Source organism: Acartia tonsa, chromosome 8 (genome assembly GCF_053477335.1).
Source record: "Acartia tonsa isolate MP-2025a chromosome 8, ASM5347733v1, whole genome shotgun sequence".
In the NCBI taxonomy this organism is placed as follows: Eukaryota; Metazoa; Arthropoda; class Copepoda; order Calanoida; family Acartiidae; genus Acartia; species Acartia tonsa.
The window spans coordinates 33,412,479-33,425,548 of NC_137267.1; the positions used below are offsets into that span (position 1 = coordinate 33,412,479).

At 30.6% G+C, this 13,070-nt stretch overlaps 1 protein-coding gene across 2 annotated transcripts in view; it reads right to left on the reverse strand.

Annotated features, from left to right (window-relative positions):
- The window catches only part of lovit (loss of visual transmission), a 34,183-nt gene that overhangs the window by 14,827 nt on the left and 6,286 nt on the right, over positions 1 to 13,070 (reverse strand). For both annotated transcript variants that reach the window (XM_080170159.1, XM_080170160.1), the window contains exons 6-11: positions 7,260 to 7,354; positions 6,805 to 6,895; positions 4,810 to 4,874; positions 2,475 to 2,556; positions 1,376 to 1,436; positions 970 to 1,016 (exon numbers count right to left, since the gene is read on the reverse strand). In XM_080170159.1, coding sequence (XP_080026285.1) covers positions 970 to 1,016; positions 1,376 to 1,436; positions 2,475 to 2,556; positions 4,810 to 4,874; positions 6,805 to 6,895; positions 7,260 to 7,354 — 441 coding nt within the window. The remainder of the gene's footprint in view (positions 1 to 969; positions 1,017 to 1,375; positions 1,437 to 2,474; positions 2,557 to 4,809; positions 4,875 to 6,804; positions 6,896 to 7,259; positions 7,355 to 13,070) is intronic.

Here is a 13,070-nt window from a genome sequence, read left to right on the forward strand (position 1 = left end):
AATAGGCTTTGATATTTTGAGCTATGACAAGGGACCCCTTAATTGGATTAACTAGAGAGTTAAAGATAAATTTGGAAATGTGGAAAGAAACTGTATAAATGTAATATTCATATTGTTTATATCAGAACTTGCAGGATTGTGTGAATCTGTTTGGTCTGAAACTAATAACCTATTTGGGTACTTTTACAATTTCAAAGCTCATATTCAAGAGAGGCGTGAGTTAGTTTTGAACAATTATTTTGTATATCGTGATTAGGTCAGCTGGTTTCAGTTATTTAAACAATGTGTGTAGCGTAGTAGCGAAGTAGCGAAGCTCAAAAATTCTGACTGGATATCGGGAAAAAATTACTATAAAGCAGTATCATACAATAAACATTAATCTTGGTAAAATAGGTAAATCATCAAACCTTTAAATCACGCAACCTTATAATCATGAAAACTTGAGAATCTAGGAATCGATCTAGAACCGCAATTAATAGACAAATCTTAATGAAACTTGATGAAAATATGTAGAACATGATCATATTCAATCCCTGATTATTTCAGCCGTCAATCCTGAATATGAATTAAGAAAACAATGTAAACCTAAAAATCTAGGAATCGATCTAGCACCCCAATTAATAGAAAAATCTTAATCAATCTTAATCTTGGGGGTAAATATGTAGAATATAAAATTAATTATTAACTGAAAATTTTAGCCCTGTATCTTGAAAAGGAGTTGAGAACATCACAAAAACTTGAAAATTTAGCACCCCAAATAACAAACAGATGGACAAAACAATGTATAGATTAGATGGGCATGTGTCATGAGAAATATTCACTAAAAATTTAAGCTGTCTATCTTGAATAGGAGCCGAGAAAATCACGTTTCCCCCATAGCGTTACGGACTGACTGACTGACGGATAGACAAAGTGAATTATTGAACAACCATTATCCATCCTTGTTTTTTAAAAAAAAATTCAACTTACTCAAATTGGCTCTCGGTAATATCTTCATGTCTTGTTGTAGAATTATTCTAAATATAAACCAGTTTTAGACCTAATAAACGCTTTTGATTCTGTACTTCTTTCCTGATTATATAATATGTACACATGATTTTATATAAATAATTGCTTTTATCTACAAACTAATAATTTATGCATTTATATTGCATTGAATATAAGGCAGTTGTGCTAACTTTTTTCTCGAATATTTACGTTTACATAATAAGCATTACCACTAGAATCATTCACCATAGATAAAAGATACAATCTTTCCTTTAAATTATAAAAAAATTATTAAAGCTGTTCATAAGCTCTTAATGGAAATACATACATACAGACAAAATCCCATAATACTTCAGAAAGAAAAATATTATAATGTTGAAAATATTACCTGATAATCGGAATAATAGTCGTCATATTCATCTTCCAGATACAATGATCTTCCTACCCCCCTTAAAATAACGTTTATTTAAATAAATGGGGGGGGGGTGACGTCATACAATACAAATGACCAATGATAGGCTAATACACAGACTAAATTACCAATGCTAAGCCAGCACGATGTCATTTTTATAGGTACTATGTATTGGAGGTACTCTTTTATTTTGACCTTATTACTTAGTTCCTTTGTACTGTTGCTCTATTGTCAAGTTTAGTAATACTTAACAGATAACCTCTCCTTTAATTGCACCTTTGTCTGGAAGTTTTACTGTGCATGGTAATAAAACTTTTACTTAGGGTTGGGCCGGATATCCGGTGTGGCCGGATATCCGGCCGGATATCTGGCCATTTTCAATATCCGGCCGGATACCGGATATTGAAACTATCCGGCCGGATATCCGGCTCTATATTTTTTTATACTTTACACCAAAAATCTCTGCTTTTAAAAATCTTAAATGGCTATAATTTTCTTATTATTGAAGCTAGAAGAACATTTTTTCTGAATAAGTTTAACTTTATGTAAATTTTTATAAGATTTCTGAAGAATTTTTTTTACTACTTTAATATCTTGTAATTTGGCCGGTTATCCGGCCGGATATCCGGTAATTTGGCCGGATAACCGGATATTTGCCGGATATCCGGCGTTGACCGGATATCCGGCGTTTGAAATCAGCCGGATATCCGGTATCCGGTATCCGGCCAAAAAAGTATCCGGCTCAACCCTACTTTTACTGGTGGAAATATTCGGGGCTGACAGGATTTTTGAAAAATGACAAATGAAGCAGCTCATAGTGCCTATAAAAAATGACCAATACAATACAAATGACCAATGATAGGCCAGTATACATTTCACAATTGGTGAACTAATAAATTTTTTTTGGCATTATAAGCTGCTACATAATAAATCCCTTATAAAAAGGCTTAAATCCAATAAACGATCAAAGAAGGTTCATTTAAAAATTTAGTCATTAGGAACTTTCTTGTGTTTTCTATTGAAATAAAAATTTATTAAATATTAGCTACTCTGTAAACAAACAAAAAAAAATTACCCATCATCTTTCACCGTATGATGATAATATTGATCTCCCAGTAGCTCTCCAAAATATTTACCATTCGGTACCAAAATCAAACCTTAGAAATTAACAAATAAATGCAAATCTTACTTTTACACTATTTATAAAAAAATGTATTTGCTAAAAATATTGTGAACCATTAAAGAATTAATAAATTGTTTTTTTTTTATGATAGATATATGACTTAAAATGAACGAAGTCGACTATTCTTTTATCTCATGCTGTGGACTGTCCGTCTCGTTGTAAAGTAATGACTTACATTCCCTAAATATAGACAATCTACACTGTGTATAGAAACTTGTTTAGCACAGAAACCACTCATCCCCTGCTTTTTATTTTAAAATTTATCAATATTAGAATAGGTAGTTTTTCTCTTTTTCTATCTTTTGTTGAAGATGGGGGGTTGGTAGGGTTCTATGCTCGCTGGGTACTTTGAGGGAAAGCACTAGCTTAGCTTCATGTACTTAAAAATTCATGTAATTACACATAATTTTAAGCTCAAAGAAAACAATATTACTATAATAATTATTCAAATTTATGTTAAGATTATTGAGAAAGTTAATCAGAAATTTTATATAAAAGAATAAAAAGAACAAGTAAATACGTCCTACATAAATAGATCTTCAGTGAAAATAAAAACAAAAGCATCTAGTCTGACATCAAATTTAGGGTTTATCATTCCTGTTAATTTTTATAGTCGATATACAAAAAATATAAAAGGAAACGAGAAATAGTTTCAAAACGCTAAAAATCAGTTAAGCAAATGTTATGAACTAACTTAAAACATAATCAATGTTTAGGAATTTAAAAAGAAATTAAAATAACCTAAAATCTTAAAAACAAATAAGAAAATCTCAGTTTTGAACAGACTTTGGTTATAATAGCTACGCCAATAAAAATTATTTAAGCACTGAAGAAATTGGTGTTCAAATATTTCGGTGCATTTTATGGCAGTTAGACTTTAAAAAGCCTTTGTCAACACTCTTTATTATCATATATATCAAGGTGGCAGGATGTCTGTATGGGGGTATGTATGTCCAATAAGATCTTGCAAACAGTTTGACCTATCATTCTCTAATTTTCAGAGAAGTTTCCCCCACCCCATTTTTCCCCTTTTTTTAAAATTAAGATTAAATGTGGAGGGGTACCTCTAACCATTTTGTGAACCTAAGGGTAAAGCAAATAGTTTTTAAAAATATGTTTCATGTATATGAAGATCAAAAGCATTATGAGAATAGCGATTTTTAGCTAATAAATAAGTCTATAAAATTTGCAGGTTTTTAATAACACCATTGTGGAATAAATGAAGCCATAGTTGGTAAATGTAATATTGAAACCTTACTTATGGAAACTTATGTTGAGAAATTATGCTATTAGATTAGTCACGTCTTTATAATGGATTTAGGTTAAAACTAAATCATTTTAAGTATTTCTAGTTTTATCCGGAAAGGGAAGGATATATGTTATATATTCTAAAAAAAATAATATTTTTTCTTGTATGCATTCGAATCCGGTGGATAGGAACCGGTTCTCATCCATATTGAAAAATTATGTATAGCATCATAATATTATATCCAGTTTTCTACGAATATAAAAATGTACAATCATAGAATTAACACAGTTTTTGGCCCATGTCTTAGGCATCTTAAGGCTAAAAAAAACTGGTCTTAATCTTATAATTGTACATTTTCATATCAGTGGAAAGCTGTTTATAATACGATGCGATAAATAACTATTCATATTGAATCCAATTTTTGGAAGCGGGGTAACTTTATAATCTAATTGAAAGTTCATATATCTTTACTGATATTCAAAGTAAATAACTGATTTTTTTGCAGTGATTCCCATGATCAATTACCATCTACTTTACTCAGTATATTCGTCAGTATGTCGTACCATTACACGAGAAATAAAGTTTAAATAGAAAAATCAAAGTGTTATCTAACCGTATGCTTTAAAAGATACATTTCTTTTAAAAATTATAAAGATTACTTATCAATGAGCTTTTACCTTATAATCAACTTTGTCCATTTTTGGTTAATAAACATTAAGGAATATTAAACGGGAAGATGTGAATTACTAAAAATCTGTATTGAATTTCTTTAAAAGCTACTCAAATATCTGACAATCTTTAATATCTTTATACTTTACATAAATATAAGGCAATAGATGAAATAATTAATTAATTAAATTTATTTTAAAGATAGATAGACCTAAGAATATGCTGACCTATTTCAACGCCAATAGAAAGTAGAATAGATTGATAGATAAATAAAGAGATAGATAGGTAATCAAATATTAATATGCTTACCAATGACGACGCCAATAGAAAGTAAAATAATGAAAGGCCTTCTTCTCCCCAGTAACGATCTACACCTAAAATTAAATTTAGTGTGAGTTCATATTTATAATAGTTTTCTTTTACATAGGAGGGGAAGGGGACAGTAGAGTTTTATACAAATTTCCAGTATAGTTTCGAAACCGATTAATATCCGCTGGATAATAATCGGTTTTCATCCATACTGAAAAATTATGTATAGCATCATATTAAAGACAACTTTCCACGAATGTTAAAGTAACTGGTTTCAATCTTTTAATAATTCATTTTAATATCCACAGAAAGATGTCTATAATACGATGCGATTGATTTATCATGCGCTTGATTATAAGTTTTTGGTTCTTTGATTTATTCTTGAATGATTGGTTCAGCCCTGAGCAGTGCCTAAACTTTTCAACCAATAATATTAATCTACAGAAAAGGAAATTTTGGTCTTATCATGTACAATGTCAATTGTCTTATCCATTACCTGCCTATTTGAGGATATTTATAGGCCAATTTTTTTGACAGTCTTCAAAATTACCCAAAAATATTATTTTTACATCCCAAAAAGGTAATTATTATAAAATCTTATATAATACCCTGAAAAATCATAAGTTATCTCCTTCTCAATCTTAATAAAGAAATAATAATGAAACCTAATCCTCAATTATCTTTGATAATATATTATCTTTCATTATAAGAGACACACTAATAGATATTAATGGTGTAGCTATCAGTATCTAGTATCTATATGGCCTATCAATAAATTAACAAACAAAATATTTTCTTTTGTTTTGCCAATGTGTATAATTGAATAATGACGTCAGCTGAACTCCAGAGTAACAAGGACGATCATGTCATCTTTTATCACAGCTATGTGAGTTATTGTGTGCTTGTGTGTATTTTTGATCAGGGATCTAAAGGGATGGATAAGACAATGACCGATAAATTGATTTACATCCCCAATGATAATACACAAAATTACCCCTTCTGTAGATCAAAATTAGTGGTTGAAACGTATGAAAACTCAACTTGATAAACAAACCAATCAAAATGCACTAAAGTCCACAAAGTTGTTGAGCCAACGAATAAGAAAACGTTACTCTAAAACTTTGGGGACTAGTGTAATAAACTGTTCATTGTCCCCTCTCTTACTGTTTTTTGATAGTAAAGGAGATGGAGTGCGGTGGGGGGGGGGGGGGGAGGGCTCATGTCACCTTATAAAACACAATAGAATTTGAAATTGAACAGACAAAATTTTGACTAACCACAGAACTCTTTAAACATAACAATAAATGTGATAAAGATAGACAGACAGACACAGGTCAATTAATTAGTTTTGCTACTAAAAAACAAGAATAATACCTTAAATTAAGAAAGGGACGGGAACAACATTTTAGAAACTATGCTAGAGTTACAGACTGACTGACAAACAAAAAAAAATAAACTGAATACTTAATTTGTGAAAAGTAAGGGGATATAATCTATTATATAGATGCTACGCAGCTAAAAGGCAAATGACGGGAGAAGAAAAGAAAGATAGAAAATGTAATTAACATGTTTTTTTAGAAAAAGATGAATCACAGAATCAAGAATGACAAAATGCGCAATAACCTATTTTATAAAAACAGGAGTATAATTTGAATGTAGATGTAGAAATCCTTCTAATAAAGTAACAGGATGTTTGTCTGTCTGTACCGAAGGATCTTGCTAACCGCTGAACAGTGTAGCTTCTCGTAGGTCCTAGGAACTATCTTGGTGAAGGGTACCATCAACCCCCCTAGAGAAATCGCCCCTAGAAAAAATCCCCCCCCCCAAAAAAAAACAAAAAAAAAGTGATTTTTTTTAATACTAAAATTTTAAAATATCACCGCCCAAATTTTACTTTTCCTTTTAAATCTGAAATAGAAAATTGGGTTATCGAATTCAACTCCACCCTCCTCAAGTGTCCCTAGAGGCCTCTAGTTATAAATATTAGGGGTGTACCTGTCTGACATACTACCAAGTATGGGAGTGAGAAAGAATCCAATGAGGGGAGAGAGACACCAGATTAATGTCATATGCCTCTGAGACACACCTACCAAAATAAAACAAGGATGAAAATATCCAAAAACGTTTTTTGAATTTGCAATCTTCTCATTGAATTCAAACATTTACAATAATTCCTATGATAAAAAGGCAATTCTTAAAAAGATTTTAAATGGTACTTATGCACATTTGAATTATGTCCTTTTTAAAATGTTTTTTTTAAAAATAATAGTCTTGATTTTATTATTAAAATGGCGATGTCTATGGTGATTTAAAAAGTGTAGTTTTTGTTTGTCAGAAGCAAAAGATCTTGGAAAATATTCTAAATTAGTTATTCAGGGAAGCTTAATAAATGCCCTAAACTTCCCCACCATCCCTTGTAGGCTAGGCGCGGAGTAACTATATAGACTTACCTATTTTGAGGAGAGTGGGGGAAACAAATGCAGTCTCTGCGGCGTATGAGAATTCTATCCCCATGACAGCTGCGGATATCCGTACCAACTCTAATCTAAAATATAATAATATTATAATTCTATCCCCATAACAGCTGCGGATATCCGTACCAACTCTAATCTAAAATATAATAATATTATAATTCTATCCACAAAACAGCTGCGGATATCCGTACCAACTCTAATCTAAAATATAATAATATTATAATTCTATCCACATAACAGCTGCGGATATCCGTACCAACTCTAATCTAAAATATAATAATATTATAATTCTATCCCTATAACAGCTGCGGATATTCGTACCAACTCTAATCTAAAATATAATAATAATATTATAATTCTATTCCCATAACAGCTTCGGATATCCGTACCAACTCTAATCTAAAATATAATAATGATATTAAAATTCTATCCACATAACAGCAGCGGATATCCGTACCAACTCTAATCTAAAATATAATAATATTATAATTCTATCCACATAACAGTAGCGGATATCCGTACCAACTCTAATCTAAAATATAATAATATTATAATTCTATCCACATAACAGCTGCGGATATCCGTACCAACTCTAATATAGAAAATAATAATATTATAATTCTATCCACATAACAGCTGCGGATATCCGTACCAACTCTAATATAGAATATAATTCTATCCACATAACAGCTGCGGATATCCGTACCAACTCTAATATAGAATATAATTCTATCCACATAACAGCTGCGGATATCCGTACCAACTCTAATATAGAATATAATTCTATCCACATAACAGCTGCGGATATCCGTACCAACTCTAATCTAAAACATAATAATATCATAATTCTATCCACATAACAGCAGCGGATATCCGTACCAACTCTAATATAGAATATAATTCTATCCACATAACAGCTGCGGATATCCGTACCAACTCTAATCTAAAATATAATAATATTATAATTCTATCCACATAACAGTAGCGGATATCTGTACCAACTCTAATCTAAAATATAATAATATTATAATTCTATCCACATAACAGCTGCGGATATCCGTACCAACTCTAATATAGAATATAATAATATTATAATTCTATCCACATAACAGCTGCGGATATCCGTACCAACTCTAATCTAAAATATAATAATATTATAATTCTATCCCTATAACAGCTGCGGATATTCGTACCAACTCTAATCTAAAATATAATAATAATATTATAATTCTATTCCCATAACAGCTTCGGATATCCGTACCAACTCTAATCTAAAATATAATAATGATATTAAAATTCTATCCACATAACAGCAGCGGATATCCGTACCAACTCTAATCTAAAATATAATAATATTATAATTCTATCCACATAACAGTAGCGGATATCCGTACCAACTCTAATCTAAAATATAATAATATTATAATTCTATCCACATAACAGCTGCGGATATCCGTACCAACTCTAATATAGAATATAATAATATTATAATTCTATCCACATAACAGCTGCGGATATCCGTACCAACTCTAATATAGAATATAATTCTATCCACATAACAGCTGCGGATATCCGTACCAACTCTAATATAGAATATAATTCTATCCACATAACAGCTGCGGATATCCGTACCAACTCTAATATAGAATATAATTCTATCCACATAACAGCTGCGGATATCCGTACCAACTCTCTTCTAAAACATAATAATATCATAATTCTATCCACATAACAGCAGCGGATATCCGTACCAACTCTAATATAGAATATAATTCTATCCACATAACAGCTGCGGATATCCGTACCAACTCTAATATAGAATATAATTCTATCCACATAACAGCAGCGGATATCCGTACCAACTCTAATATAGAATATAATTCTCTCCCCATAACAGCTGCGGATATCCGTACCAACTCTAATATAGAATATAATTCTATCCACATAACAGCAGCGGATATCCGTACCAACTCTAATATAGAATATAATTCTATCCCCATAACAGCTGCGGATATCCGTACCAACTCTAATATAGAATATAATAATATTATAATTCTATCCACATAACAGCTGCGGATATCCGTACCAACTCTAATCTAAAATATAATAATATTATAATTCTATCCCTATAACAGCTGCGGATATTCGTACCAACTCTAATCTAAAATATAATAATAATATTATAATTCTATTCCCATAACAGCTTCGGATATCCGTACCAACTCTAATCTAAAATATAATAATGATATTAAAATTCTATCCACATAACAGCAGCGGATATCCGTACCAACTCTAATCTAAAATATAATAATATTATAATTCTATCCACATAACAGCTGCGGATATCCGTACCAACTCTAATATAGAATATAATAATATTATAATTCTATCCACATAACAGCTGCGGATATCCGTACCAACTCTAATATAGAATATAATTCTATCCACATAACAGCTGCGGATATCCGTACCAACTCTAATATAGAATATAATTCTATCCACATAACAGCTGCGGATATCCGTACCAACTCTAATATAGAATATAATTCTATCCACATAACAGCTGCGGATATCCGTACCAACTCTAATCTAAAACATAATAATATCATAATTCTATCCACATAACAGCAGCGGATATCCGTACCAACTCTAATATAGAATATAATTCTATCCACATAACAGCTGCGGATATCCGTACCAACTCTAATATAGAATATAATTCTATCCACATAACAGCAGCGGATATCCGTACCAACTCTAATATAGAATATAATTCTCTCCCCATAACAGCTGCGGATATCCGTACCAACTCTAATATAGAATATAATTCTATCCACATAACAGCAGCGGATATCCGTACCAACTCTAATATAGAATATAATTCTATCCCCATAACAGCTGCGGATATCCGTACCAACTCTAATCTAAAATATGATAATATTATAATTCTATCCACATAAAAGCTGCGGATATCCGCACCAATTATTAAACCAGAACTATTAAGAACAATGTACCTTAAATTTAAACCATTTATAATATGTAAAAAAATGATGTAAAAATCAATGAGGCGAGCATAATAAATATTGTTTCAATTTTACATACTCTATGTCAGGAAAATAAAGGATTAAAGCTATTAGAAGATTTTTTTTTATATTTGAAAGAAACTTTAAGGTCACTCAAAAGAAAGCTTAAACGTCTGTGGGGGTGGGGGGCGTTGACAATGACATTTAGTTTTTTGAAAATGGTTTTTGTTAGAAACCTTTTTACTTAATTCTTTTAACTCCTGAGTTAAAATATTAAACTTTTTACATATTTCAGATATTCATTTATTTTAAAATATTCATAGCCAATATACTTTTTGTTCTACTTGTTTTAGAATTATTATATTTTTAGTTGAATAGCTACTCTATGACTAGAATCTGCCGCCTGTCATTTTGGATTTGCCTAAACGTGCGTAATAGTAACGGATATTTCTTACTATTAAATTTGTACACTAAACTTAATGAACCAACCAAGTTATATTCAATAAAAGTACACCAAATTGGTAGCTTTTTATAGTGCCTATAAAAAATGACTTAATACTGGCCTATCATTGGTCAACTAAAATGTACACTGGCGTGCCATTGTTAATTTAATTTGTGTATTGGCCTATTTTTTGTCATTTGTAATAGTATGACGTCATTTTTTATAGGCACTATAAAGAGCTTCCCAAAATTGTGAAGCCAACGAATAAAAAACGTTCTTATAAAACTTTGTAGACTAGTATATTAATGAGCCGAATGTTGTCTCCCTCCCTGGTATTCATTACATAACCTTCTGTATATTTCTCCAATACTAGAATACATTTTCTATCAAAGTGTTCTTCGCAATGAGGCAGGTAAAGGTCATATGAAAAAAAATATCCTTTCAAACTGAAATAGTATGTTTTCCTTGTGTGTTGTTGTTATATCAACACAAAACTGTTTGTTCATAATTGGTACTCCATCAAGCAATAAAACCCCTTTCTCCCTTTTTTTGAAATATTGAAAATTACTATGACCTTAGACAGATGTGATGATATATTGATTTTTCTTTAATTTGTCTATCCCCGATCCTTTGTGCTACTACTTGTCAATTAAACTGAAAGCCAACAGAGGATCTTTTTTTCTCAGGATTTTAGGAATAAACAAATCATACAAAAAATCCTGGGAGGGTAAAACTTAAACTTAGGGTACTTTTTTATAAGCTTGATAGGTTGGTTCAAACAAGCAGTATCCAAACTTTTTAATCTACAGAAACCGTTATATCCAATATTTACAAGGATGCACATTCATTTTTAGTCAATTGTTTTTATCCCTTTAGATCTCAGCAAAAATAAGATATTACAATTAGTTTTATGGCTAATCGGTAATATAAAAAGTGGATATAAAAACAATAACTTATAAAAAAAGTAGACTTTTATATGTATTTTTTCCTGATATTTCTAAATCTACAGGTCTAGATATTGATACTATTCTTAACCCTTTCATACCTACATTTTACAAAGATAAAAATATAACCAAAAAGATTTTCAGGGAGTTTGTCAATTTCTTTAAGATCCTATCCAAATAATGAAATTGTATTAGAGCAAAACTTCGGCCAAATTGTTTTTAATTTATCCTATTTTTTAAGGCACTATAAAGAGCATCTCCTACCTTCCTTTCATGTGTTTCTTCGATTCGCAAGATATAATATTTTATTTATGTCTTTTGGACTTAATAAGAGCATTTGAAAAACATTTTCAAAGTTTTTTTTTCAAGTTAGTTTTCTAGTTTAGAAAGGGTTATTGCTAATTCAGTAAAGAGACAGAGAATTATAGTAGGGGGTGAAGATTTCTTGGGACGTGGATAGCTTATACAAACAAAAACTTTCATAATAAAATATCTTACCTATAGCTATGATATCGATTGTCCGTCTGTATGTCCGACTTGTCAATAAAAAAAACTTTTTGCCTCATATTTGAGGATTTCATTAATTTGTAAATATAACAATTTTGGAATTAGATGATTTTTCTTTTCTTGGTGATTTTTTGATTTTGTATTTATCCAATTGTCTTGACTGTTTTAATATTGATTCATAGGATGTTTAGGCACAATATTTTGAAGGAGTATCTATTGACCTCCCTTTTATTGAAGTTGCCATTCTTGTTTTCGTAATGTTCATAAAAATTGCTGTTTTTGAGAATTATTGGATTTTATTTACTCAAGTGTATTAAATGATTTATTTTCTGCAAAATATTTCATTTTATGGAAGGTTTGTCATTATTAATAATAAATGTATAAGTGAAGACGTATAGATGTATAAACAAGACAACTACCTGGTTCATGTCGTGGGGACCTTTTCGTCTGTTAGCAAATTGCTTTCTTCTCTTTTGTTTTAATATTTTCGGCGCTATTTGCTGATATTCAACAGAAAGTCGGCAAATGGTCCCTACCCCGTAGACAGTAATTTGCCCCCTCTATTCTTTATTGAAATTTATTTATATATAAATTACTAGAAAAAAAAGTTAAATATCCATAATCCTTTAAAAAATCATACTTTATCAATTGTGTCTCGTTATACCAACTTCCATTAAGTTATATATATATATATAAAGTTTAGATGATTCTAGTGCCTCTAAGTATGTTGATTTACGAGGTATGTATAATTCAACCCTCCCACTTTTTTGTGTGTATTTATTTGATGTAATTTAGTACAGTGTCTCCTAATGTCTCTGACCATTACATTAACAAACTCACATAAAAACAAAACAAAGAAAAAAGGATGGTA